We start from the raw sequence: 25183 nt of genomic DNA, 5'->3' as shown, positions 1-25183 counted from the left end.
TAAACCATCCAGTCTACGGTATTTTGTTATAGCAGCCCGAATAAATTAAGACGATGAGATTTCTGCTTTTTGTGATTTGTTGAAAATTTCCTTGTAGACCAATACTTGATAATCATTAGTGATATTAGATATATGCTTGAAAAGAATGTGCTTTTTGGGGTACAAAGTTATATATAAAGATACACATATAATCTATGTATATAATCTATCACATAATTATGTATCATGATACTAGATTATATTATTATACAAGGTATATTTTGTGTAATGCAATATATATTTATGTTACATATAATATGTAATTAAGCTGTTTAATTTTTATTTAACATTGTGTTATCTATATTTCTTTTTTGTCTACCATATTTCTTATGATATATATTAAAATCTTCCCTTCCTGTTCATATACCATCTCCTCTGTGAACTTCTTCCGAATGCCCTAGGCAGGCTATTTCAAGGCTGACTGCTGTCTCTGAGATGAGTCCATTTTTAGACGGGTTGCTGGTACCTTAAGCATGACTTTGTCCTCCGTGTCCCTTTTCCTCCAAGCCTGGAGTGCCATTCCTCTCTCCTCTTTATCCTATGTGCTCACCTCTTCTCAAGATCCACATTGTGTTTTTCTTTTTCTTCGTGACTTCCCCGGGCACTTCCTTGAGTTTCTGTTGAGCTCAGCAACTGTGTTTTTGTCTGTTAAACAGTAATCACACATGCCTGGCTGGGCTTCTGGGTTACTGTGAAGGCCAAAGGAGATAACGACTGTGAAAATGCTTTGAAAACGCTCAGGTACAAATGTCAAATTATTTACAATAATTAATAATTAGACCCATAATGACTGGAACACAAAACATCGTGACTGTGTTATGGCCTAGTGTGGAATCTGTTGTGGGGCAATATTGTCCGGAACTATTAACAGCAATTGAGGGATGCCTGTCAATCAAGGATGAGGCTTGCTTAGGAAATAAAGTAAAGCATCCTATGAGCTCTTTTTACACAACTGATCATGGAACGGCATTCTGAGGTCAGACGCTGCTCTCAGAGATACGCTTGGGAAGAATGTGGTCAAAGTTTTGCTTCTCTTCTGTAAAACTTGGTGGCTCGTTGTTTAGATTTCAAAGATGTTATTTTCCCAGTGGGTATCTTTAATGCTTCTGTACTGTAAGGAAATACAAAGCCTTCAAGGAAAAGTCTTTTTCTTCTGACTTAAGAGGCAGAGAGAATAATCCTCTGCATGTAAAGAAGTTGATCTGATTTTTCTCTTCCTACCAGGGCAGCCACCAAATACTCAATAATGTTATTACTTATTTAGAGCATATTAGATACCAGAACACTGCCAGTGTTACTGAGTCCAAACTCGCTCTCCTTGCTGCACAACAGACCAATAAATTGGGAGGCGAGGTGTTGAGGCAAGGAACACAACTTTATTTGGAAAGCCAGCAGACCGAGAAGATGGCGGACTAGGGTCCCCAAGAAAACCATCTTATGGGGTCTGGATGCCAGTTTCCTTTATAGAATCAGAGAGGGAAGGAAAGTAAAAAGGCAGAATAGAGAGGGAGAGGTGGGGAGGAAGTAAAGTAAAAAGGGCCATCAGTCTTGACGTCTCCTGGAATGGTCAGCCTGGGGGGAGGGGATGTGATAAATGTGTTAATTTCTTCTTTCTCGCAGCCATTCACAGGTGGGTAGGGTTCCCTGAGGTAGGCCATTATGCATGATTATAATACCAAAAGCAACGAAAAGCAAAAGCTAAAGTCAAAGAAACAGATCCAACATGTAGTCAAAATTGGCTCTTCCCTGTTACATTAGATGATCTACAAGTGTTTTTGAAAAAATTGTGCACCTCAGATTGGGACTTGAACCCACGCGGCCGGGACTCGAACCCAGACAAAACCCCCAGTCTTCCAACTGAGATCACACACCTGGTTTCAGGACTTAATGAAGCTCAGGTTCTTGATGTCTCATCACAGAAAGAATTCAGTGAGAGACAAAGTGATAGGTAAGAAGTGGATTTTTTTAGAGAGAAACACACTCCACATGGGCCATCTCAGGAGGTGAGAAAGGTGCCAGGGCACGGGGTTGTCAGTTTTTATAGGAGTGGGTAATTTCATAGGCTAATGGCTGGGAGGAGTATTCCAGCTATTTTAGAAATTAGCCTAATTTCATAGGCTAATGAGTGGGAGGAGTATTCCAGCTATTTTAGAAAGGGGCGGGGATTTCCAGGAATTGGGCCACCGCCCACTTTTTGATCCTTCTGGTCTGTCTTGGAACTGTCATGGCGCCTGCGGGTGCGTCATTTAGCTGCTGCTTTTTTTTTTTTTTTTTTTGTGGTACGCGGGCCTCTCACTATTGTGGCCTCTCCCGTTGCGGAGCACAGGCTCCAGACATGCAGGCTCAGCGGCCATGGCTCACGGGCCTAGCTGCTCCGCGTCATGTGGGATCTTCCTGGACTGGGGCACGAACTCATGTCCCCTGCATCGGCAGGCGGACTCTCAACCACTGCGCCACCAGGGAAGCCCTCATTTAGCTTCTTGATGTGAGCGTATACTGAGGCTCAAGGTCTAGTGGAAGTCGACTTGTCTGCCATCTTGGACCCACTTGGTTCTAATCAGTTTATGTCATGTCCTTGGGCTATGTCTTTCTTTCAAAGGTTGTGCCCTGCCTCCTTCCCTCCTGTTTCATTTTCATTAACCCTTACTGCAGTATTTTATTATTCCCATTTTGAAGGTGAGGAAACTAAGTTTCACAGAGGTTAGGATTAGGAGTCTTGCCCTAAATTGCACAGTGCTGAATCAGCATCTGAGCCCAGGTCTGTCTGACTCCAAAACCTGGGTCCTATGATCCCCTGCAGAGATCCTCACCATCTGGACTCCATCAGAAGGCTCCTACCTGGGCTCCTTGCCTCCTCCTTACTTCAGGGTATCCCACCCGCTTCTGCCAGGTCAACTGTCCTGCAGCCCCACCTTGCACAATTCTCCTTCACTTCCACCCTTCCTGAAAACCTTACTCAGGGTGAAGTCCAAATCCTTCGCAAATCAGACTTTGACTCCCACACCCCCAGGCTTGTTTCCTTTATTGTACAAAGTCCAGGCCAGGCCAATTCAGTGATTCTGCTTTTTGCTGCTCCTTTGCTTAGGTCTTCCTCTTCTCTGCAGGATCTTTCCTCTTTTTCTCTACTTACGTGAGGCTTATTCTTTCTTCCCAGCCTAACTCATCCTTTCTCTCTCATGAGGACTTTCTTGCTGAGTTCACATCTCAGTGATCTCTCCACCCTCAGAATTTCCATGGCATCCATCCATCCCTCTATCATCCATCCATCCATTCACCCAGAGCTGACTGATCTGAGGCACAGTATAGGCACTAAGGATAGAGACATAGTCCTGACTACAGAATTATGAGCAGGTAATTACAATCCAATTCAACAGCACTTGCCGATTTCAAGTGATGTCAGTGTACCAAGCACCATGGAAATGTGGTGATGAATGAGAGAAACATGATTCCTGTCCCAGTGGAGCTCACAGCCTGGTGGGGGAGAACTCCAGTGCGATTAAATGGGAGGGGCCCTAACCTGGACTTCTGTGGATGGTCAAGGAAGGCTTTGAGAGCCAGAGAGCCTATATCATCTAGCTCTGCCTGGATGGTTTCAGAAAATTTCTCAGAGTCTACAGCATTTAATCTGGGAACTAAATGTACCCAGCGAGAAAGAAAAACATAAGTGGACGGTTGCATCAGTCCTTTAGTATCATTTAGGTAGCCACCCAATTCTTTGAGGAATTAAAAACAGCTATCCTTGTTTTACAACTTTTGTCTTTACAGTACCAGAGGTGTGGCTTCAGAAACAATTCAAAGCCCATCAAAATTTTTTTTTTAAACTACTCCCCAAACCTCCCCTATTTATCTTAAGAGGCTTGTACGCATTGATGATGGCAGACTCAGAGAATTGTGGATCCACCCGTGGAACAGAATGGAGACCCAGAAAGATTCGCCCAAGCCCATATGTTTGGCAAAAGTGCAAAAGCAAAAAGATGGCCTCTCCTTCCAGTGGGAGGAGGGCCATCGGACATGGGCAGGCAAAACACCCAAACAAGCAAGCAAGCCAGCCAGCAAACAACAGACCAAAAAACCCTTGACCTAAACTTCATACCTCAGACAAACAGGAACCCCAAAAGGATCATGAACCTCCACGTCCTCATTTGTCACACCACCTACAAAAATAAACTCCTCATGGATCAAACACACGGAACTTGCATTTCTCTCCCTGTGCCTTTGAGATGTAAATGTTCTACCTGGTCTTCTCCAGGAACTCTTTTCAAGCCATCTCTTTATTTATTTTTAAAATTTTATTTATTTTTGCTGCATTGGGTCTTCATTGCTGCACGCAGGCGTTCTCTAGTTGCGGCAAGCAGGGGCCACTCTTCGTTGCGGTGTGCGGGCTTCTCATTGCAGTGGCTTCTCTTGTTGCAGAGCATGGGCTCTAGGCCTGTGGTCTTCAGTAGTTGTGGGGTGCAGGCTCAGTAGTTGCAGCTTGCGGGCTCTAGATCGCAGGCTCAGTAGTTGTGGCACACGGGCTTAGATGCTCTGCGGCATGTGGGATCTTCCCGGACCAGGGATTGAACCTGTGTCCCCTGCATTGGCAGGTGGATTCTTAACCACTGTGCCACCAGGGAAGTCCCCAGGCCATCTATTTAAAAATGCAAATTTCAGGAAGGTAACTTATCAAAAGAAGAAAAACCAAAAGGGGTAAAGGTCATTTGGAGCTTGACTTGTCAAGGAGAAATGCAAATCTTAAGTCTTCTCCACAAACATTAGTAAAAGGGCTTTAGCCATCTGAACAGATGACCTTGATTTGTTCCATCTGCCAGAAATCCAATTTGAATCAAACCTATTTTGTAACTTGTGGGGTTTATGTTATTGTACCTGAGTCATGGCTGAAGTTTTGGAACAGGAGTTATGGGTTCTCTGTTTGTGCCTGTTGGTATGTGTCTCGTAGATGTGATGTTTTCTACCTTTGGATGGCATTGCCAAAATTAATTTGTAAAAGTGTTTCATTTAATTGGTTTAAAGAAAATTAAGGGCTTATATAAATTCTCAGAAATATAATAGAAACTAACCCAAATGAATTTCAGGTTCATGTGATTTGGGAAAATATTTGGTATTAAACCTAGTTTAAGTTTGTTGGTTTAATTAATACAGGTATGTCTTTAGAGTTATATATGACTACTGTTCTAAATATAAAACAATTTCTGTAGAAATAGCTGCATCTGGAAAACTACCAAACTGCTTCTGGAAAGTTCCTCATGATGTATAGAGTTGGCTTTTGTTAAACTTATTCTATGGGGAGTGGACGTCACCTTTTCCAGGATACACGTGTTAACTCAGCCACATGTGGATTCATTTAAGTAAGCACACATTGAGAGTATATGAGGGGCAAGGAACTGAGTTTGGTACTATGAGAGACACAAGATTACTATGTCCTCTGCTTTCGAGGAGTTGGTATCTGGACATAGCAATTCTTTTTATATGTGCAGCACTTTGCAACTTATAAAATTTCTGCAAATGCATATACATCATCTCACTTGAGTCTAACAACACCTTGAGATACGGGGCAGATGTTGCATCAGCATTTTACACATCAGGAAACAGACTTAGGCAAAGGCACACATTCAAGGTCACATGATGCAGTAGCTGCGATCGGGATACTACATTTTAAAAAAAATTAATATGCTTTTCTCCTTTATATTTACTTACCTGACTTCCCCCTGTTCTGCCAGGTTACCTGTGTTTTCCGAATGTTTTATCAACCACAGTGATACTTCCACTGTGGGTGACATGTGAGGACAGTTTTCCTGTCGTAAACTGGTTACATGAAAGCCACATTTTTAAAGATTTCCCTCCAGTGAAAATTATTTTTGTTGGAGTGGTTTTTATTTTTACTTCTTAACTACATTCTTTTTTTTTTTCCCAGCACACCACCATCCCCTCCCCACTGCGGTTTCCCCACCTTGGTGTCCATACGTTTGTTCTCTACATCTGTGTCTCAATTTCTGCCCTGCAGACTGGTTCATCTGTACCATTTTTCTAGGTTCCACATACATGCGTTAATATACAATATTTGTTTTTCTCTTTCTTACTTCACTCTGTATGACAGTCCCTAGATCCATCCATGTCTCAACAAATGACCCAATTTCATTCCTTTTTATGGCTGAGTAATGTTCCATTGTATATATGTACCACATCTCTGTATCCATTCGTCTGTCGATGGGCATTTAGGTTGCTTCCCTGACCTGGGTATTGTAAATAGTGCTGCAATGAACATTGGGGTGCATGTGTCTTTCTGAATTATGGTTTTCTCTGGGTATATGCCCAGTAGTGGGATTGCTGGGTCATATGGTAATCCTATTTTTAGTTTTTTAAGGAACCTCCATACTGTTCTCCATAGTGGCTGTATCAATTTACATTCCCACCAACAGTGCAACAGGGTTCCCTTTTCTCCACACCTCTCCAGCATTTGTTGTTTGTAGATTTTCTGATGATGCCCATTCTAACTGGTGTGAGGTGATACCTCATTTCACTTTTGATTTGCATTTCTCTAATAATTAGTGATGTTGAGCAGCTTTTCATGTGCTTCTTGGCCATCTGTATGTCTTCTTTGGAGAAATGTCTATTTAGGTCTTCTGCCCATTTTTGGATTGGGTTGTTTCTTTAATATTGAGTTGCATGAGCTGTTTATATATTTTGGAGATTAATCCTTTGTCAGTTGATTCATTTGCAAATATTTTCTCCCATTCTGAGGGTTGTCTTTTCGTCTTGTTTATGGTTTCCTTTGCTGTGCAAAAGCTTTGAAGTTTCATTAGGTCCCATTTGTTTATTTTTGTTTTTATTTCCATTACTCTAGGAGGTGGGTCAAAAAAGATCTTGCTGTGATTTATGTCAGAGTGTTCTTCCTATGTTTTCCTCTAAGAGTTTTATAGTATCCAGTCTTACATTTAGGTCTCGAATCCATTTTGAGTTTATTTTTGTGTATGGTGTTAGGGAGTGTTTTAATTTCATTCTTTTACATGTAGCTGTCCAGTTTTCCCAGCACCACTTATTGAAGAGACTGTCTTTTCTCTATTGTATATCCTTGCCTCCTTTGTCATAGATTAGTTGACCATAGGTGCATGGGTTTATCTCGGGGCTTTCTATCTTGTTCCATTGATCTATGTTTCTGTTTTTGTGCCAGTACCATATTGTCTTGATTACTGTAGCTTCGGAGTATAGTCTGAAGTCAGGGAGTCTGATTCCTCCAGTTGTTTTTTTCCTCAAGACTGCTTTGGCTATTCGGGGTCTTTTGTGTCTCCATACAAATTTTAAGATGATTTGCTCTAGTTCTGTAAAAAATGCTATTGGTAATTTGATAGGGATTGCATTGAATCTGTAGATTGCTTTGGGTAGTATAGTCATTTTCACAGTATTGATTCTTCCAATCCAAGAACATGGTATATCTCTCCATCTGTTGGTATCATCTTTAATTTCTTTCATCAGTGTCTTATAGTTTTCTGCATACAGGTCTTTTGTCTCCTTAGGTAGATTTATTCCTAGGTATTTTATTCTTTTTGTTGCAATGGCAAATGGGAGTGTTTCCTTAATTTCTCTTTCAGATTTTTCACCATTAGTGTATAGGAATGCAAGAGATTTCTGTGCATTAATTTTGTTCTGCAACTTTATCAAATTCATTGATTAGCTCTAGTAGTTTTCTGGTAGCATCTTTAGGATTCTCTATGTATAGCATCATGTCATCAGCAAACAGTGACAGTTTTACTTCTTCTTTTCCAATTTGTATTCCTTTTATTTCCTTTTCTTCTCTGATTGCCGTGGCTAGGACTTCCAAAACTATGTTGAATAATAGTGGTGAGAGTGGACATCCTTGTCTCGTTCCTGATCTTAGAGGAAATGCTTTCAGTTTTTCACCATTGAGAATGATGTCTGCTGTGGGTTTGTCATACATGGCCTTTATTATGTTGAAGTAGGTTCCCTCTATGCCCACTTTCTGGAGAGTTTTTTATCATAAATGGATGTTGAATTTTGTCAAGAGCTTTTTCTGCATCTATTGAGATGATCATATGGTTTTTATTCTTCAATTTGTTAATGTGGTGTATCACATTGATTGATTTGTGTATATTGAAGAATCCTTGCATCCCTGGGATAAATCCCACTTGATCATAGTGTATGATCCTTTTAATGTGTTGTTGGATTCTGTTTGCTAGTATTCTGTTGAGGATTTTTGCATCTATATTCATCAGTGATATTGGTCTGTAATTTTCTTTTTTTTTTTTTTTTTGTGGTATGCGGGCCTCTCCCTGTTGTGGCCTCTCCCGTTGCAGAGCACAGGCTCCGGACGCGCAGGCCCGGCAGCCATGGCTCACGGGCCCAGCCGCTCTGCGGCATGTGGGATCCTCCCGGACCGGGGCACGAACCCATGTTCCCTGCATCGACAGGCGGACTCTCAACCACTGCACCACCAGGGAAGCCCTCGTAATTTTCTTTTTTTGTAGTATCTTTGTCTGGTTTTGGTATCAGGGTGATGGTGGCGTCATAGAATGAGTTTGGGAGTGTTCCTTCCTCTGCAATATTTTGGAAGAGTTTGAGAAGGATGGGTGTTAGCTCTTCTCTAAATGTTTGATAGAATTCACCTGTGAAGCCATCTGGTCCTGGGCTTTTGTTTGTTGGAAGATTTTTAATCACAGTTTCAATTTCAGTGCTTGTGATTCATCTGTTCATATTTTCTATTTCTCCCTTATTCAGTCTTGGCAGGTTTTACATTTCTAAGAATTTGTCCATTTATTCCAGGTTGTCCATTTTATTGGCACAGAGTTGCCTGTAGTAGTCTCTTAGGATGCTTTGTATTTCTGTGGTGTCTGTTGTAACTTCTCCTTTGTCATTTCTAATTTTATTGATTTGAGTCCTCTCCTTCTTTTTCTTGATGAGTCTGGCTAATGGTTTATCACTTTTGTGTATCTTCTCAAAGAACCAGCTTTTAGTTTTATTGATCTTTGCTATTGTTTTCTTTGTTTCTGTTTCATTTATTTCTGCTCTGACCTTTATGATTTCTTTCCTTCTGCTAATTTTGGGTTTTGTTTGTTCTTCTTTCTCTAGTTCCTTTAGGTGTAAGGTTAGATTGTTTACTTGAGATTTTTCTTGTTTCTTGAGGTAGGCTTGTATAGCTATAAACCTCCCTCTTAGAACTGCTTTTGCTGCATCCCATAGGTTTTGGATCATCGTGTTTTCATTGTCATTTGTCTCTAGGTATTTTTTGATTTCCTCTTTGATTTCTTCAGTGATCTCTTGGTTATTTAGTAACGTATTGTTTAGCCTCCATGTGTTTGTTTTTTTTACATTTTTTCCCTTGTAATTCATTTCTAATCTCATAGTGTTGTGGTCAGAAAAGATGCTTGATATGATTTCAATTTTCTTAAATTTACTGAGGCTTGATTTGTGACCCAAGATGTGATCTATCCTGGAGAATGTTCCGTGCGCACTTGAGAAGAAAGTGTAATCTGCTGTTTTTGGATGGAGTATCCTATAAATATCAATTAAATCTATCTGGTCTATTGTGTCATTTAAAGCTTCTGTTTCCTTATTTATTTTCATTTTGGATGATCTGTCCATTGGTGTAAGTGAGGTGTTAAAGTCCCCCACTATTATTGTGTTACTGTCAATTTCCTCTTTTATAGCTGTTAGCAGTTGCCTTATGTATTGAGGTGCTCCTATGTTGGGTGCATATATAGTTATAATTGTTATATCTTCTTCTTGGATTGATCCCTTGATCATTATGTAGTGTCCTTCCTTGTCTCTTGTAACATTCTTTATTTTAAAGTCTATTTTATCTGATATGAGTATAGGTACTCCAGCTTTCTTTTGATTTCCATTTGCATGGAATATCTTTTTCCATCCCCTCACTTTCAGTCTGTATGTGTCCCTCGGTCTGAAGTGGGTCTCTTGTAGACAGCATATATATGGGTCTCGTTTTTGTATCCATTCAGCAAGCCTGTGTCTTTTGGTTGGAGCATTTAATCCATTCACGTTTAAGGTAATTATCGATATGTATGTTCCTATGACCATTTTCTTAGTTGTTTTGGGTTTGTTTTTGTAGGTCCTTTTCTTCTCTTGTGTTTCCCACTTAGAGAAGTTCCTTTAGCATTTGTTATAGAGCTGGTTTGGTGGTGCTGAATTCTCTTAGCTTTTACTTGTCTGTAAAGCTTTTGATTTCTCTATCGAATGTGAATGAGATCCTTGCCGGGTAGAGTAATCTTGGTTGTAGGTTTTCCCCTTTCATCACTTTAAGTATATCATGCCACTCCCTTCTGGCTTGTAGAGTTTCTGCTGAGAAATCAGCTGTTAACCTTATGGGAGTTCCCTTGTATGTTATTTGTCATTTTTCCCTTGCTGCTTTCAATAATTTTTCTTTGTCTTTAATTTTTGCCAATTTGATTACTATGTGTCTCTGTGTGTTTCTCCTTGGGTTTATCCTGTATGGGACTCGCTGTGCCTCCTGGACTTGGGTGGCTATTTCCTTTCCCATGTTAGGGAAGTTTTCCACTATAATCTGTTCAAATATTTTCTCGGGTCCTTTCTCTCTCTCTTCTCCTTCTGGAACCCCTAAAATGTGAATGTTGTTGCGTTTAATGTTGTTCCCAGAGGTCTCTTAGGCTGTCTTCATTTCTTTTCATTCTTTTTTCTTTATCCTGTTCCACAGCAGTGAATTCTACCATTCTGTCTTCCAGGTCACTTATCCGTTCTTCTGCCTCAGTTATTCTGCTATTGATTCCTTCTAGTGTAGTCTTCATTTCAGTTATTGTATTGTTCATCTGTTTGTTTGTTCTTTAATTCTTCTAGATCTTTGTTAAACATTTCTTGCATCTTCTCGATCTTTGCCTCCATTCTTTTTCCTAGGTCCTGGATCATCTTCAATATCATTATTCTGAATTCTTTTTCTGGAAGGTTGCCTATCTCCACTTCATTTAGTTGTTTTTCTGGGGGTTTATCTTGTTCTTTCATCTGGTACAAAGCCCTCTGCCTTTTCATCTTGTCTGTCTTTCTGTGAATGTAGGTTTTGTTCCACAGCCTGCAGGATTGTAGTTCTTCTTGCTTCTGCTGTCTGCGTCTGGTGGATGAAGCTATCTCTACATTCTTTTTTATGATCAAAATATAATCAGAAAATACATAATGGTTAAATATCCTGCTTTCCCTGAAGCAAGACTCAGATTCCGTAAATCTTTGGTGTCTGGTGAAAACTAGCTTTCTAGTTCATAGACAGCCATCTTTCTGCTGTAACTTCACATGGTGGAAGAGATTAGGGTGCTCTCTAGGGTCTCTTTTATAAGGGCACTGATCCCATTCATGAGGGCTCCACCCTCCTGACCTAATTCCCTCCCAAAGGCCCCACTCACCTCTTAATACCATTGTGTTGGGGGGTAGGATTTAAACATATGAATATTTTTTAAAAACATCTTTATTGGAATATAATTGCGTTACAATGTTATGTTAGTTGCTGCTGTATAACAAAGTGAATTAGCTATATGTATACATATATCCCCATATCTCCTTCCTCTTGCGTCTCCCTCCCACACCTCTAGGTGGACACAAAGCACCGAGCTGATCTCCCTGTGCTATGCAGCTGCTTCCCACTAGCTATCTATTTTACATTTGGTGGTTAAACATATGAAGTTTGAAGGGACATGAACATTCACTCTATAGCAGTAACTAACTCTGTGAATGACGGTGAATATCTGTTTATATGTCTGCATTCTAGTGTTTCCCCCACTAGAATGCATGCTCAAGGGCAAAACAGATGCCTCAGTCATCTATTGAGAAGACATAAAATAGATTCTTGTTGTATAAATTAATAAATGAATGAAGAATGAATGGGAGCCAAGAACAGAGTAAGGCATTTACTCAGAAGAGCTCAGCCACATTCATCCTCTCTCTCTTCTCTCTTACATTTCATTACAAATTGTGTGACTTTTCCTAACAAGTATAATAACACGTGTTTAAAGTCATTCCTAGGATACGAGTGAGGCAGGCTGGGAGCTGGGACCCTTTGCTGCAGTGCTTGCACCTGAATGCACCTCTCCTCAAGCAACAAAATACAAAGAAACTATAAGGGACCAAAAATAACTGCATGCATGCGCAGTTGGGGAAGATTACGGACAAAAAGATACAGAAAGACCAAAAAACCCAACTGCCACTTCTGAAGAGCTAGGAACTGAAACAGGTGTTGGGAGCAAAAGCAGGGTACTGCGCATGCCCCCTGCACACAACACCACCAAATGGGTGGGCAAACCACCTAAGCTACCCCTCTGGCCAGAGCCCTGGTCACACCCCGTAAGGAACCAGCTTGCCCCCACTCAGGGAGCGAGCAAGGGAACCTGCTACTTGTTTTCACTCCTTCCTGCAGCTTCAGGAGCCCCAGTAAAGCCTTGTCTGAATTTCTTGTCTGGCCTCTAGTCAATTTCTATTGATTGGGGAAGGCCAAGAACCTTGGTCAGTATCAGGAGGACAAGTGGGAAAAAAATAAACATAAAGAGATAAGCACAAATATAGTCCTTTTAAAACCAAAATACAAAAATTTGCTTTTAAAGCTAGTGATATAAATCAGACTGTTGTTAAAAACTTTAACTGTAAGGAAAGAATTAAGTCCTATGTAGTATGTTCTGGTTATACATTGAAGTTGTGAATAAAAACACAAATAACCCCATTTAAAAACAGGCCAAGAAGCTTGTATTAGTTTCCTACAGTGGCTGTAACAAATTTCCACAAACGGCATAGCTTAAGACAACAGAAATGCATTCTTTCACACTTTTAGCAGCTTTGGAAGTCTGAAATCAAGGTGTTGACAGGGCTGGCTCCTACTGGGGCTCTGAGGGAGAACCTGATCCATGTCTCTCTCCTAGCTTCTGGTGGTTGCTGGCAATCTTTGGCATTGCTTGGCTTCTGGAACATCATTCCAGTCTCTTTGCCTGTTTCCACATGTCATTCTCTTTGTGTATGTCCATGACCAATTTCACTCCTCTTATAAGAACACCAGTCGAACTGGACTCAGAGCCCACCCTAATCCAGTATGACCTAACATTGACTTAATTACATCTGCAAAGACCCTATTTCCACATAAGGTTCCAGGTGGACATGAATTTTGGGGGGACACTACTCAATCCATTATACAGCTGAATAGACATTTCTCTAAAGAAGATATACGAATAGCTTATGATAGGTACATGAAAAGGTGCTCAACATCACTAGTCATCAGGGAAATACAAATCAAACCCACAATGAGACACCACTTTACACCCACTAAGATTGCTAAAATCAAAAAGACAGCTAAAGGGACTTCCCTGGTGGTCCAGTGGTTAGGACTCTGAGCTTCCAGTACAGGGGGCGTGGGTTCGATCCCTGGGTGGGGAACTAAGATACCACATGCTGCACAGCTCGGCCAAAAAAAAAAAAAAAAAAAGACAGCTAATAAAGAGTGTTGGTGAGAACTGGAACACTCATACACTGCTGGGTTGAATGTAGAATGGTGCACCTTTGGAAGACAGTCTGGCATTTGCTCGAAAAGTTAAACACAGAGTTACCACATGACCCGGCAATTCCACTCCCAGGTATATCTATCCAAGAGAATCAAAAACATATGTCCCCACAAAAACTTGTATAGGATGTACATGAGAGCATTATAGATAACTAAAAAGTGGGAATATCCCAAATCCACCGACTGGTGAATGATGCAACACAATGTGCTATATCCATTCAGTGGAATATTTTCAGCCACAAACAGGGATGAAGAATTCATTCTATGACACGGATGAACCTTGCAAACATGCTAAGTGAAACAAGCCAGACACAAAAGGCCACATATTGTATGACTCCATTTATAAGAAATGTCCAGAATAGGCAAATCTATAAGACAGAAAATAAATTTGTGGTTTCCAAGGGCTGGGGGCAGGAGAGAATGGGTAGTGACTACTTATGGGTGCAGGGTTTCTTTTAGAAGTGATGAAAACATTCTGGAATTAGATGCTGGTAATAGTTTTCTTTCTTTCTTTTTTTTTTGGTAATAGTTTTGAAAACTTGTAAATAAAAATTTACACTGAGAAAAAAGAATGGAAGGATACAGTGTGAGAGTAAAATTTTATACAGTCAGAAAATCTAAATAAAAACAAGCTGTGAGGGCTTCCCTGGTGGCACAGTGGTTAAGAATCCACCTGCCAATGCAGGGGACACAGGTTCGAGCCCTGGTCCGGGAATATCCCACATGCCTTGGAGCAAATAAGCCCGGGCGCCACAACTACTAAACCTGTGCTCTAGAACCCGTGAGCCACAACTACTGAAGCCCGCGTGCCTAGAGCTCGTGCTCTGCAACAACAGAAGCCACCACAATGAGAAGCCCATGCACTGCAGCAAAGAGTAGCCCCCGCTCACCACAACTAGAGAAAGCCCGCATGCAGCAACGAAGACCCAACTCAGCCAAAAATAAATAAATAAAAAACAAACAAACAAAAAGCAAGCTGTGATGTTTCCTTCTCTGGATCTTTAAGTATTTAATAAGTGAAATAATATAAAGTGACTTACCCTATCAAAAATTTAGAGTAGTGATAAAATAACGTTCTTCATGGATTCTGAGTACATGTCTCTCAGTGTAACATGGAAGACTGTGGTACTGGTGTTGTTTGTCACTTGACGTCAAGATCCTAAGGAAGTTCTGTGGTAAATTATCATGGAAGATCTGTGTCAGAAACCTCTGTATCACAAGTTATTTTGGGTACGTTTATAAGACTCCCTTAAAATTTACTCTTCATATCTTGCCTGGAATCAGTTGGATGGTAAAAAATAAATACCAGATTAAAAAACAAACACTGCTTATCTGTTAGATTGCTAAAATCTGACAAATTCACCAATCGGTAAAATGCTGTCACCTTTTAGGCTTTATAATACTCATCAGTATGCTGAAGTACATACATGGTGTTTTTGTCTGCCCTTCTTCTGTTTCCCTTTCTGGGGTAAAGGACTTGCCCACCTGGCCACAGGGATGGGCATGTCATCCAACCAAGCCAATCAGAATCCTCCCCTAGGTTGGGACTCTAGAAAGTTCTCCGTCTACCTGTTTGCTGCCTTGTTCTCTACTCTGAGAGGAAAGTCCTTTTTGCCGTAAGAGGGGATGAAGTGACCACTAAAGAGAGTTAGCATAAGGAGAACTGATAGATGAAGGGAAAGAATTAATTCTTTACCCTTCTCTTAATCTAGGTGTTTAGAGCTTTACATTTCCCTCTCAGGATTGTTTGAGCACCCTTCCTCTCCTCCCATTTGGTACCAGGGTTGGTCTGTGTGACCAACAGCATACGGCAGAAGTGATGGGATAGCACTTCTGAGTTTAGGTTATAAAAAGACTCCAGGGGCTTCCCTCGTGGTGCAGTAGTTAAGAATCTGCCTGCTAATGCAGGGGACACAGGTTTGAGCTCTGGTCCCGGAAGATACCAGATGCCTCGGAGCAACTAAGCCCTGCGCCACAGCTACCAAGCATGCACACCCTAGAGCCCGTGCTCCACAGCAAGAGAAGCCACCGCAATGAGAAGCCCGCGCACCACAATGAAGAGTAGCCCCCGCTCGCCGCAACTAGAGAAAGCCCATGAGCAGCAATGAAGACCCAACACAGCCAAAAACTAAATCCATAAAATAAATAAATTTATAAAATACAAATACTTTATATAAAAAAAAGACTCCATATTGGGTTCTCTCTCTGATCCCTCACTCTGGGGAAAGCCAGCTTCTATGCCCTGTGTGCACCGACGGGGAGGCCCTGTGGTGAGGAACCAAAGCCTCCCGCCAACAGCCCTGTAGTGAGCCCGGAGGCGGGTCTTCCAGTCCTGTCAGGTGACTGCAGCCCAAGCTGACTACTCAATGGAAACTTCTGAGAGACCCTAGGCCTTCACCTTCAGACAGCCCCAGACTCCTGACTCTCAGAGACTGTGAGATAATAAATAAATGCTCTGTTGTTTTAAGATGCTAAATTCTGCAGTAATTTATGATGCAGTAGTAGATAACTAATGTGCTCCTCAATGGGTTTTTATTAAGCCTGCAGTTTAATTTTATTCCAGTATGAACAATTCGTAAGCCCCTCTCCAGGAAAACACATTTTAAGGTGCTCCATTCCTGAATGGATGGTGAAGGGAAATTGAAGACTGGAACCAAGTTGGAGGGCAGCTCTGTCTCTTTCACAAAGGAACCCACTAATTCATTAGAATCAGCAGGTGGCACTGGTCAATCAATGCCCAAGGGCTGCTTCTCATTTGGAAAGGAGACATCTCCATTCTAGACTTTCCAACAGTTGTTAGAAATTTCTAATAAATAGTCTAGGAAATGACTCAAGTTATCAAGGAAATAAGTAATAGAAGACGTGTAAAGCTGGCCCATTAAAGACCTTTTATTCACAGGACTTACCCAGGCAACCTCTGAGAAATCATTTGTGGTCTAATTACCTGCTCTGGGGCCAGGGGGCCTACTCAGATCTCTCAGGACAGAAAACTGTATAATTTTCCATTAAAGATCTCAATTATTCAAAACACATGGAAGAAAGGCAGCACCAGGCCAAGAAATAACTTGATTACTTCTTTGAAGCAAAAGGAAATGGTGAATCTAGAGTCAAACCACATGCAATGCTTATCTGTAGCTCAGAGAACCATGAATGGTGGGTATATTTTTTTCCATCCATATGGGAGTACAGTTAATAAAGAATCTATGCAACTTACTTGGAGAAAGCATTAATATACACACATCTAGCATCAGAATAGGCATTCCTGACATTTTTCTGAAATATTTATCCTAAAAGGCAAATACCTCCAATAAAATCTGCATTTCACCTAAACAAATCACAGCAAAATATTTTCTTCTAGGGCAATAATAAAGAAAAATAACATAAAAATTTTAAACAATGTAGAATCAACGGAGGAAAGAGACTGAGGTATGTATTAGTAGTTTCTTAAAGTCTATGTAAAGGTTATGTATGAAATAATGCCACGTGAAGCAACACGGATGGACCCAGAGATTGTCATACTGAGTGAAGTCAGACAGAGAAAGACAAACATCATGTGATATTGCTTTTATGTGGAATCTAAAAAAAAGGGTACAAATGAACTTATCTACAAAACAGAAACAGTTACAGATGTAGAAAATAAACTTACCGTTACCAGAGGGTAAGGGTAGGAGGAGGGATAAGTTGGAAGATTGGTATTGACATATATACACTACTATATATAAAACAGATAACTAATAAGGACCTACTGTATAGCACAGGGAACTCTACTCAATACTCTGTAATGGCCTATATGGGAAAAGAATCTTAAAAAAGAGTGGATATATGTATATGTGTAACAGAGTCACTTTGCTGTGCACCTGAAAGTAACACAACATTGTAAATCAATTATACTCCAATAAAATTTTTTTTTAAATATTAAATAATATGGGCCAACCATCACCTTGGCCAAGTGTCATAAAACACACCTCATCCCCACTCCAGATGGCTGTCAATAAAAAGTGGCATTTAAAAACACTGACTGGAAAAAAAAAAAAAGGTTATGTAAAGTCTAATAGTAAATCAGACTTCTCAGTTCCCAGCACAGTATCATCATTGATCCATGCAGGATGCCTCTTATGTATATATATGTGTGTTTAATGTCTTTTTATTTGTATATATTCTTGCATAGTGATTACTGTCTTTGTATTTTAATTTATGGAATGCAACTGTTATATACATCTCACTCTCACTTTTGCCATTCAGCTCTGTTTTTCAGACCCATCCATGCTGTTGTGTGCATGGTTACTCTCTTGATGTGCAGTTCTCCACAGTGTCAATTTCCCAGTTGGGGACACCAGCTTGCCTCCATAAATAACGGCACAATGAACATTCTCAAGACGTCTCCTTACCGACCTGCATGAGAACATCTTTGGGATACTCTTGGGATATATATCTCCAGGAGAACTGCTGAGTCAGAGACTTTGTTCTTTTTTTTTGGCCATACCACACGGCTTGCGGGATCTTAATTCCCCCGTCAGGGATTGAACCCAGGCCCCTGAAGTGGGAGCGCAGAGTCCTAACCACTGGACCGGCAGGGAAGTCCCCAGAGACTTTATTCTTATTGATATGACAAAGTACTACCAGCTAGTTCTTCAGAATAACAGTCTCCATTCCCACCAGTATTATATCAGGTTTCCTATATCCCCACCCTCTGGCTAGACTTGGCGTTATCTGCTTTTTACATTTTTGAGAATCCAATAGGTGTAAAGTGGGATCTTGTTTTAACTTACACTTATTACTGGGTTGGAGTATCACTTCATAGGCTCACTTTTTCCTTTGTTGTCAACTGCTGTTTGTATCCTTTAGCCAGTTTTCCTATTGGGCTGCTTTTCCTTTTGATTTCCAAATTTTTATTAATCCCATGTTAGGATTGCAAGTATCTTCTCCCTATTGTCTGTCAACATTGCCCATGGCAGTCTTCACTGAACCTAAAACATTCATGTCAATGTAGTCAAATTATACTTACATTACAGCAATGCTTTTAAAGCTGTATGAAGTCTTTTCCTGTGTCTGGGTCACAATGGCATTCCCCTACAATTTGTTCTGCTACATTTACCATTTTACATTCTATATTTAGGTCTTAAGTTCATCTGGAATCCATCTTTGTGCGTGGTGTTTGATGGGGAACCAATTTTTATTTACCTACATATGCTAAGCCAGTTTCCCCAACACCATTTACTAGACAATCCAGCCTTTCTCCATTTTTATTTTATGACGGCACTTTAGGGGCTTCCCTCGTGGCGCAGTGGATGAGAATCCGCCCGCCAATGCAGAGGACATGGGTCTGAGCCATGGTCCGGGAAGATCCCACATGCCGCGGAGCAACAAAGCCCAGGCGCCACAACTACTTGAGCGTGTGCTCTAGAGCCCATGAGCCACAACTGCTGAAGCCTGTGCGCCTACAGTCCATGCTCCACAACAAGAGAAGCCACTGCAATGAGAAGCCCACCCACGGCAACAAAGAGTGGACCTGCTAGCTGCAACTACAGAAAGCCCGTACACAGCAACGAAGACACAACGCAGCCAAAAATAAATAAATAAAATAAATTTATGATGCCACTTTATTGTATATTAAATTCTTATATGTACATGGGCTGGTCTCCATTATTTTTTTTTTAGTTTATTTGCCAGTTCCTGCACCAATCTCATTTGACTTTTTGGTTAATATTTGGTAAGGCATATCTCCATCTTATTTCTTTTTAAGGTTGTCTTAATTATTTATTTTGTTATTCTTCCATAAACATTTTAGAATAAGATTAATGAGTTTATTATAAAACTAGAGGTGGAATTTTGACAGAGATTTCACTAAATTTATAGATTTTGAGAAAATCTGACATTCCTAAAATATTGCTACCCCATTTAAACGCATTACTTAGGGCTTCCCTGGTCGCGCAGTGGTTGAGAGTCCACCTGCCGATGCAGGGGACACGGGGAGATCCCTGGTCCGGGGAGATCCCGCATGCTGCGGAGCAACTAAGCCTGTGCGCTACAACTACTGAGCCTGCGCTCTAGAGCTCGCGAGCCACAACTACTGAGCCCACGTGACACAACTACTGAAGCCCCTGCGCGTAAAGTCCGTGCTCCGCAATGAAGAGCAGCCCCTGCTCGCTGCAACTAGAGAGCCTGCGCGCAGCAACAAAGACCCAACACAGCCAAAAAGAAAGAAAGAAAGAAAGAAAGAACATGCTTGATGAAAAAACGAAGTTCCTAGAAGCACTGCAATATAGCTGCTTAACTTTTCCAAATATTTCAGACCACAAACTTTTTCCAAACATATAACAAATTTTGATACACCCTATTTAAATACCTAATCCATGAATTACTTATATTTATACCTTCTATGTCTCAGAAGACCAGGGGAAGTTTGGCAAGATTTGAGATCTTTCCTATGAGCTTAAGAATTTAAATCTTTTTTCTTTCTAGATTGGAACCATATTTTCATGCATTCAATGAAAGCATAGTGGGTTACTGCTCACTCCCCATATCTGTTCCAACATGTTTCTTGGTGATAATAGGACTCTGATACACACATTGTTGAATCTAACTTTTAAGTCACTCTATTTTTTCTCTTTTTTTATTTATTTATTTTTTCTTTTTTTAAATCTTTTATCTCAGTCAGTCTAATTTTATGAGGTAAATTACTTAAACCTTTATTCTTGTATTTTCTATCCTGCATTAAAAGAGTGTTTTACCTTTAGGTTATTTGTAGTGGTTTTCCAACTTGCTGTTTCAGCCAAGGAATCCTTAGCTCCAGTGAGATCTTATTTTAAGGCCATTATGTGCAACAGATTAGAGTGAAGAGTGCCAGGCCCCGGTCACCTGGAGGCTCAGCGCCACCTGGAGGCCGCTCCCCAGAACACAGCTTGAAAAGCATGTGTGACAATGGCAACGTCCCCAACAACTCTGGCTTAGTTCTTTTAAAACAAACAAAGAGGGACTTCCTTGGTGGCACAGTGGTTGGGAATCTGCCTGCCAATGCAGGAGACACGGGTTCGAGCCCTGGTCTGGGAAGATCCCACATGCCGCGGAGCAACTAAGCCCATGCGCCACAACTACTGAGCCTGTGCTCTGGAGCCCACGTGCCACAACTACTGAGCCTATGTGCCACAACTACTGAAGCCCACATGTCTAGAGTCAGCCCGTGCTCCACAACAAGAGAAGCCACAGCAATTAGAAGCCCGCACACCACAAGGAAGAGTAGCCCCCGCTTGCCGCAACTAGAGAAAGCCTGCGTGCAGCAACAAAGACCCAACGCAGCCAAAAATAAATAAATAAATTTATAAAAAAACCAAACCAAACCAAACCAAAACAAAAAACAAAGAAAAACACTAATAATTTTAAGAACCTCTGAATCGTGATACGTCTTCTCCCGAAAAATTAAGGATTTCAGTTTAACAGAGTAGGAGAGTGTGGTAGAAAGAACCTGGGACAGGGGCAAGAAACTGTGATTTTAGTCCCAGGTGGCCTACCATCCAGATGTGTGAACCTGGCAATGCCTCTTAGGCCGTTTGCTTGTAAAGGTGTGAGTGGAGAACATGGGGGTGGGGGTGTGGAGGCTACTGAAATAGATCCCTGTGGAGTGCTCTGAACTGTTCCATGAGCTCTCACACGGGCTGGAGGGGACTGTGGGTCCCCATTCTCCCCACCCCCTGCCTCCCTTCAAAAGGAGCAGCTCTGTTTACCTTTGTTTTTGGTAATCACTTTTACACTGGGATTTACATAAGACTTTTTCTGAACAAAGAGCAGAGTTCAACAGCTTAAAAACTGGTATATGTATATATATATATATATATATATATATATATATATATATATATATATATATATAAAATCACTGTACTAGATAACCTCTACAGTCATTTTTAGCTTCAACATTTTGAGTTAGAGACTTTTTTTTTTTTAACCAAGACAGACAATAAGCCTTTAACAAGAGTAAATCGAATTTTTTGGGGGGGCCACACCCCATGGCTTGTGGACCAGGGATTGAACCCAGGCCCTCGGCAGTGAGAGTGCAGAGTCCAACCAATGGACTGCCAGGGAATTCCCAGAGTAAATCATTTTTAACTGAGGAACAAACCAGGGTAAAAGCTTTTCTTGCTGACGAACGCAAACCAGAGTCAGCAGTGAGTCACCACCTTTAACTTGGGCACAAACCCAGCACTAATGTCCAGCTGGGATCTAGTTAAAGAATCAAACATAATATTTCACTTTTCTGCCTTTTGTGTTATTACCTAAATGTGATACTTATTGAAAATACTAAGAAAACTCAGTTCAAAGGATTAAAAAAAACCTAACTTTATTAGCTTTAAAAACAAAACTGTTACAATTAATCACAAAGGCTCCCCCCCCAAATTACATTCTGCTTTTATCACCTTGATAGGATGAGGAATGTTTAAATGTCCTCAAAATACAGAAGAGCCAAAGCTGACAAATAACAAAGCACTACAAACTACGAATTGCCACTTCAAACACACTAAAATGTGGAATACACACATGTGAATTACTGACCAGCTTCTTGAAGTACAATAATATTCACTACAGTCGATAGTACCAGAAAGGTAATGTGCCCCAAAATGTAACACAAGATCACACATGTGTTCAGGTAAAATAACAAATTCAACTCCTGGGTTCAGTTAACAGAACAGCGAAATGGTGGAGAAACGTTTCTTAAACTTGGAGGATATGCACAATACAGCACGGATGAAATCACGGGCGCCCCAACTGGGGCTGAGAAAGCAGTGGGAAGAGTATGGCACAATACCAGGATTAGCCACCTTCCTCTCTCCTCAGTCCCCAATATGAGTTAGGAAGATCGGGGACTACGCAGAAAACAATACAGAAAAACACATATTAGCTGCATAGATATAAATCTTCCCTTACGGCAAGAATGGACATTCAGTCAAAGCTACGCTTGGTTCTCAGCGCCTGCAGAACGTGGTTTTGTTTCAAAAGGAAATGCAGGTTTACAAGACGGACCACGTGGCTGCTTCAGTAAAAGGCCTTTAAACTTTTGTTTAAATGGACAGAGACACTTTGACTCAGTCCAAGGTTAGTTCTTAACCCTAGCTGGAAACTTCTACTTTGAACTTGACCATTTTAATAATTTTTTTGGTCAGTGAACCTAGGACTCGTTGCAAATTTCAGTGGCTTTGTTGCTTGTATATTTGGTAATAATAATAACACTCTACAAATTTTTACAATTTCCCCCGATTCATGATTTTTTTTGTATTTTATTTATTTTTTATACAGCAGATTCTTATTAGTTATCCATTTTATACACATCAGTGTATACATTTCAATCCCAATCTCCCAATTCATCCCCCCCACACTTTCCCGCCTTGGTGTCCATACATTTGTTCTCTACATCTGGGTCTCTCTTTCTGCCCTGCAAACTGGTTCACCTGTACCATGCAATTAAAAAAACCTGCATTTCAATGAAGATGTTCTGGCTGACCCCACTTCAAAGGAAGTTTAAAGAACATGTATTTATCAAATTGTTGGACAAGGTTCACAAATCTTACTCTTTAAATTTATTTAACCTTTTAAAAGGCGAGGTTCTACAACATGGACTTACCTCCTCAGCTAGGAGGCAACTACTTCTCCAAGTCTTTAGTTTCTTTATATTGTCACACTTATTGTCAGTAATTTATTTCCCTTCCTACAGGAAGATATAAATGCAAGTGTGCCAAGAAGAGAAAGACTGACCAAGCTCACCTGTAGGACGGGTATGAAGTACACAACTGTGGAGAAAAGAGAGAGATCCAGCAGACAGTGACCCTGATGAACCAAAGAATTTTGTACATTTTCCAATGCTTAATTAGGCGTGAGATTTTCCCTTTTACAAATGAAGCCATGGTCTGTAAGAGTCTATATAGAAACCTGAAGCACAGGTCAGCCTTCAATCTTTAACAGAACTCCATCTTACAAGCACTGAGTGAGCGTGCCATTCCACTGCAAGCTCTTTTCAAATCATATTAGATCTCATTATGCTTCATGAGAATCACATCTCAAGTATGCCTATTTATATTTTAATCTCATTACTATGAAATCTAGGAAAGCCCACATATTGACAAAATGTCAACACAATTCCTCGCTACCAAGACAATATTTAAGTAGATTCCAAACCCAATGGTACAATGACAACAAAGACAAAACATGGAACATTGAATTCATTCATTAAAATTACTAAGTCACTGATTTCATCAGGTAAGATTTTTCTTATTCATTGTATCGCATCAGGGGAAAAGGAATTTTTTTCCCTTTTGTTTGTTTGTTTCTTTTCTTATGACTGGGATTCACTGCCTCTGAGTGTCTTTAAGAGGCTAAGGTGAGAAAAACTAGAGGAAGGCCCTAGCCTGGGAGTTGGGACTGCCAATTCTAGAACCAGGGCTGCCTTCTGTGGGCTTCACAGCAAGTCACAGCTCCTGTTTTCTAATCTGAGTAACACGAAGAGTACATTATGATTTCCAAAGTCATCTTCAGCTCTGTCATTGAGATTCTGAGAAATCAAATCTTTTCACTTTACATCACAACTTTTTTTTTTTTTGCTCTGCTGTGTGGCATGCGGGATCTTAGTTCCCTGACCAGGGATTGAACCCAGGCCCCCTGCAGCGGAAGCACGGAGTCCTAACCACTGGACCACCAGGGAATTCCCTATATCACAACATTTTAAAAAGACAGAATTATTGTGAGTGGGAAACACAAACAACTGTATTCTAGAATGAAAAGTGCTAACCTGACTCTGTCTCCTGGCATCTCTTTGATTTGAACATCCCATAAACCACAATGTTTATCTAAACTTCTACGTTATAAACAACACGGTCCTACTGCACAGCACAGGGAACTATATTCAATATCCTGTGATAAACCATAACGGAGAAGAATATAAAAAAGAATATGTATATATATGTATAACTGAATCACTTTGCTGTATGGCAGAAATTAACAAAACACTGCAAATCAACTAAACTTCAATTAAAGAAAAAACCCTTTATGTTGAACTTAGAAGTTCCCAGGAGCTTTTATTTGGCTCTTAATTACTGATAGGTTTTAGTGTATAATATTTTGGCGAAGGAGAATGTGAGAAGACTAGTTGGCTTTCACCTGGTTTTCAGCTCTCCAAGGCAAGGGAACTAACTGCTCTTACCACTTCTGCTTCTTAGCACCTTAAACTAGTAGATGCTCACGGGGGTACACTTTTAAATAGATTAACTTCCGGTTTCATCCGGTGGGTAAATTGAAAGAACCTAGACCATAATAGCCCACGCATTACAGGTTCTGTCGACTATTTTTACTGTCGTACAATTTTCTTATCCTTCGCAAATGTTTTTTCCTAACGAAAAACATCATCTTCTTTCCTCATAACTGTCTACATAAATTGATTCCCAAGAAGAGGTTATCACTTCTAAAGAAAACATAGCTACCATATTATCAGTTAAATCTAAGCAATGACTCAATTTCAAAGAAGAAGTAGATAAACTTATTAGAAGGTACTTAAAAAAAAAAAAAGATGCATGAGACTCATCTCCCACAAGATGGATACATGAACTGGATACAAAATAGCCAAAAATAGAGCTCATAATAACTGGGGAG

General features: G+C 40.5%; 1 protein-coding gene across 1 annotated transcript in view; it reads right to left on the bottom strand.

Annotated features, from left to right (window-relative positions):
- Positions 1-635: 635 nt before the first annotated feature.
- The window catches only part of RCAN3 (RCAN family member 3), a 53531-nt gene continuing 28983 nt past the window's right edge, over positions 636-25183 (bottom strand). Inside the window, exon 5 of the mRNA XM_069540824.1 lies at positions 636-728. Within this exon, the coding sequence (XP_069396925.1) occupies positions 688-728 (41 nt within the window). The 3' untranslated portion in view covers positions 636-687. The remainder of the gene's footprint in view (positions 729-25183) is intronic.

The sequence above is a fragment of the Delphinus delphis genome, chromosome 1, assembly GCF_949987515.2.
Source record: "Delphinus delphis chromosome 1, mDelDel1.2, whole genome shotgun sequence".
Lineage (NCBI taxonomy): Eukaryota > Metazoa > Chordata > Mammalia > Artiodactyla > Delphinidae > Delphinus > Delphinus delphis.
The sequence above is the reverse complement of the archived record's forward strand: the minus strand, read 5'-3'. Positions and strand labels throughout refer to the sequence as shown.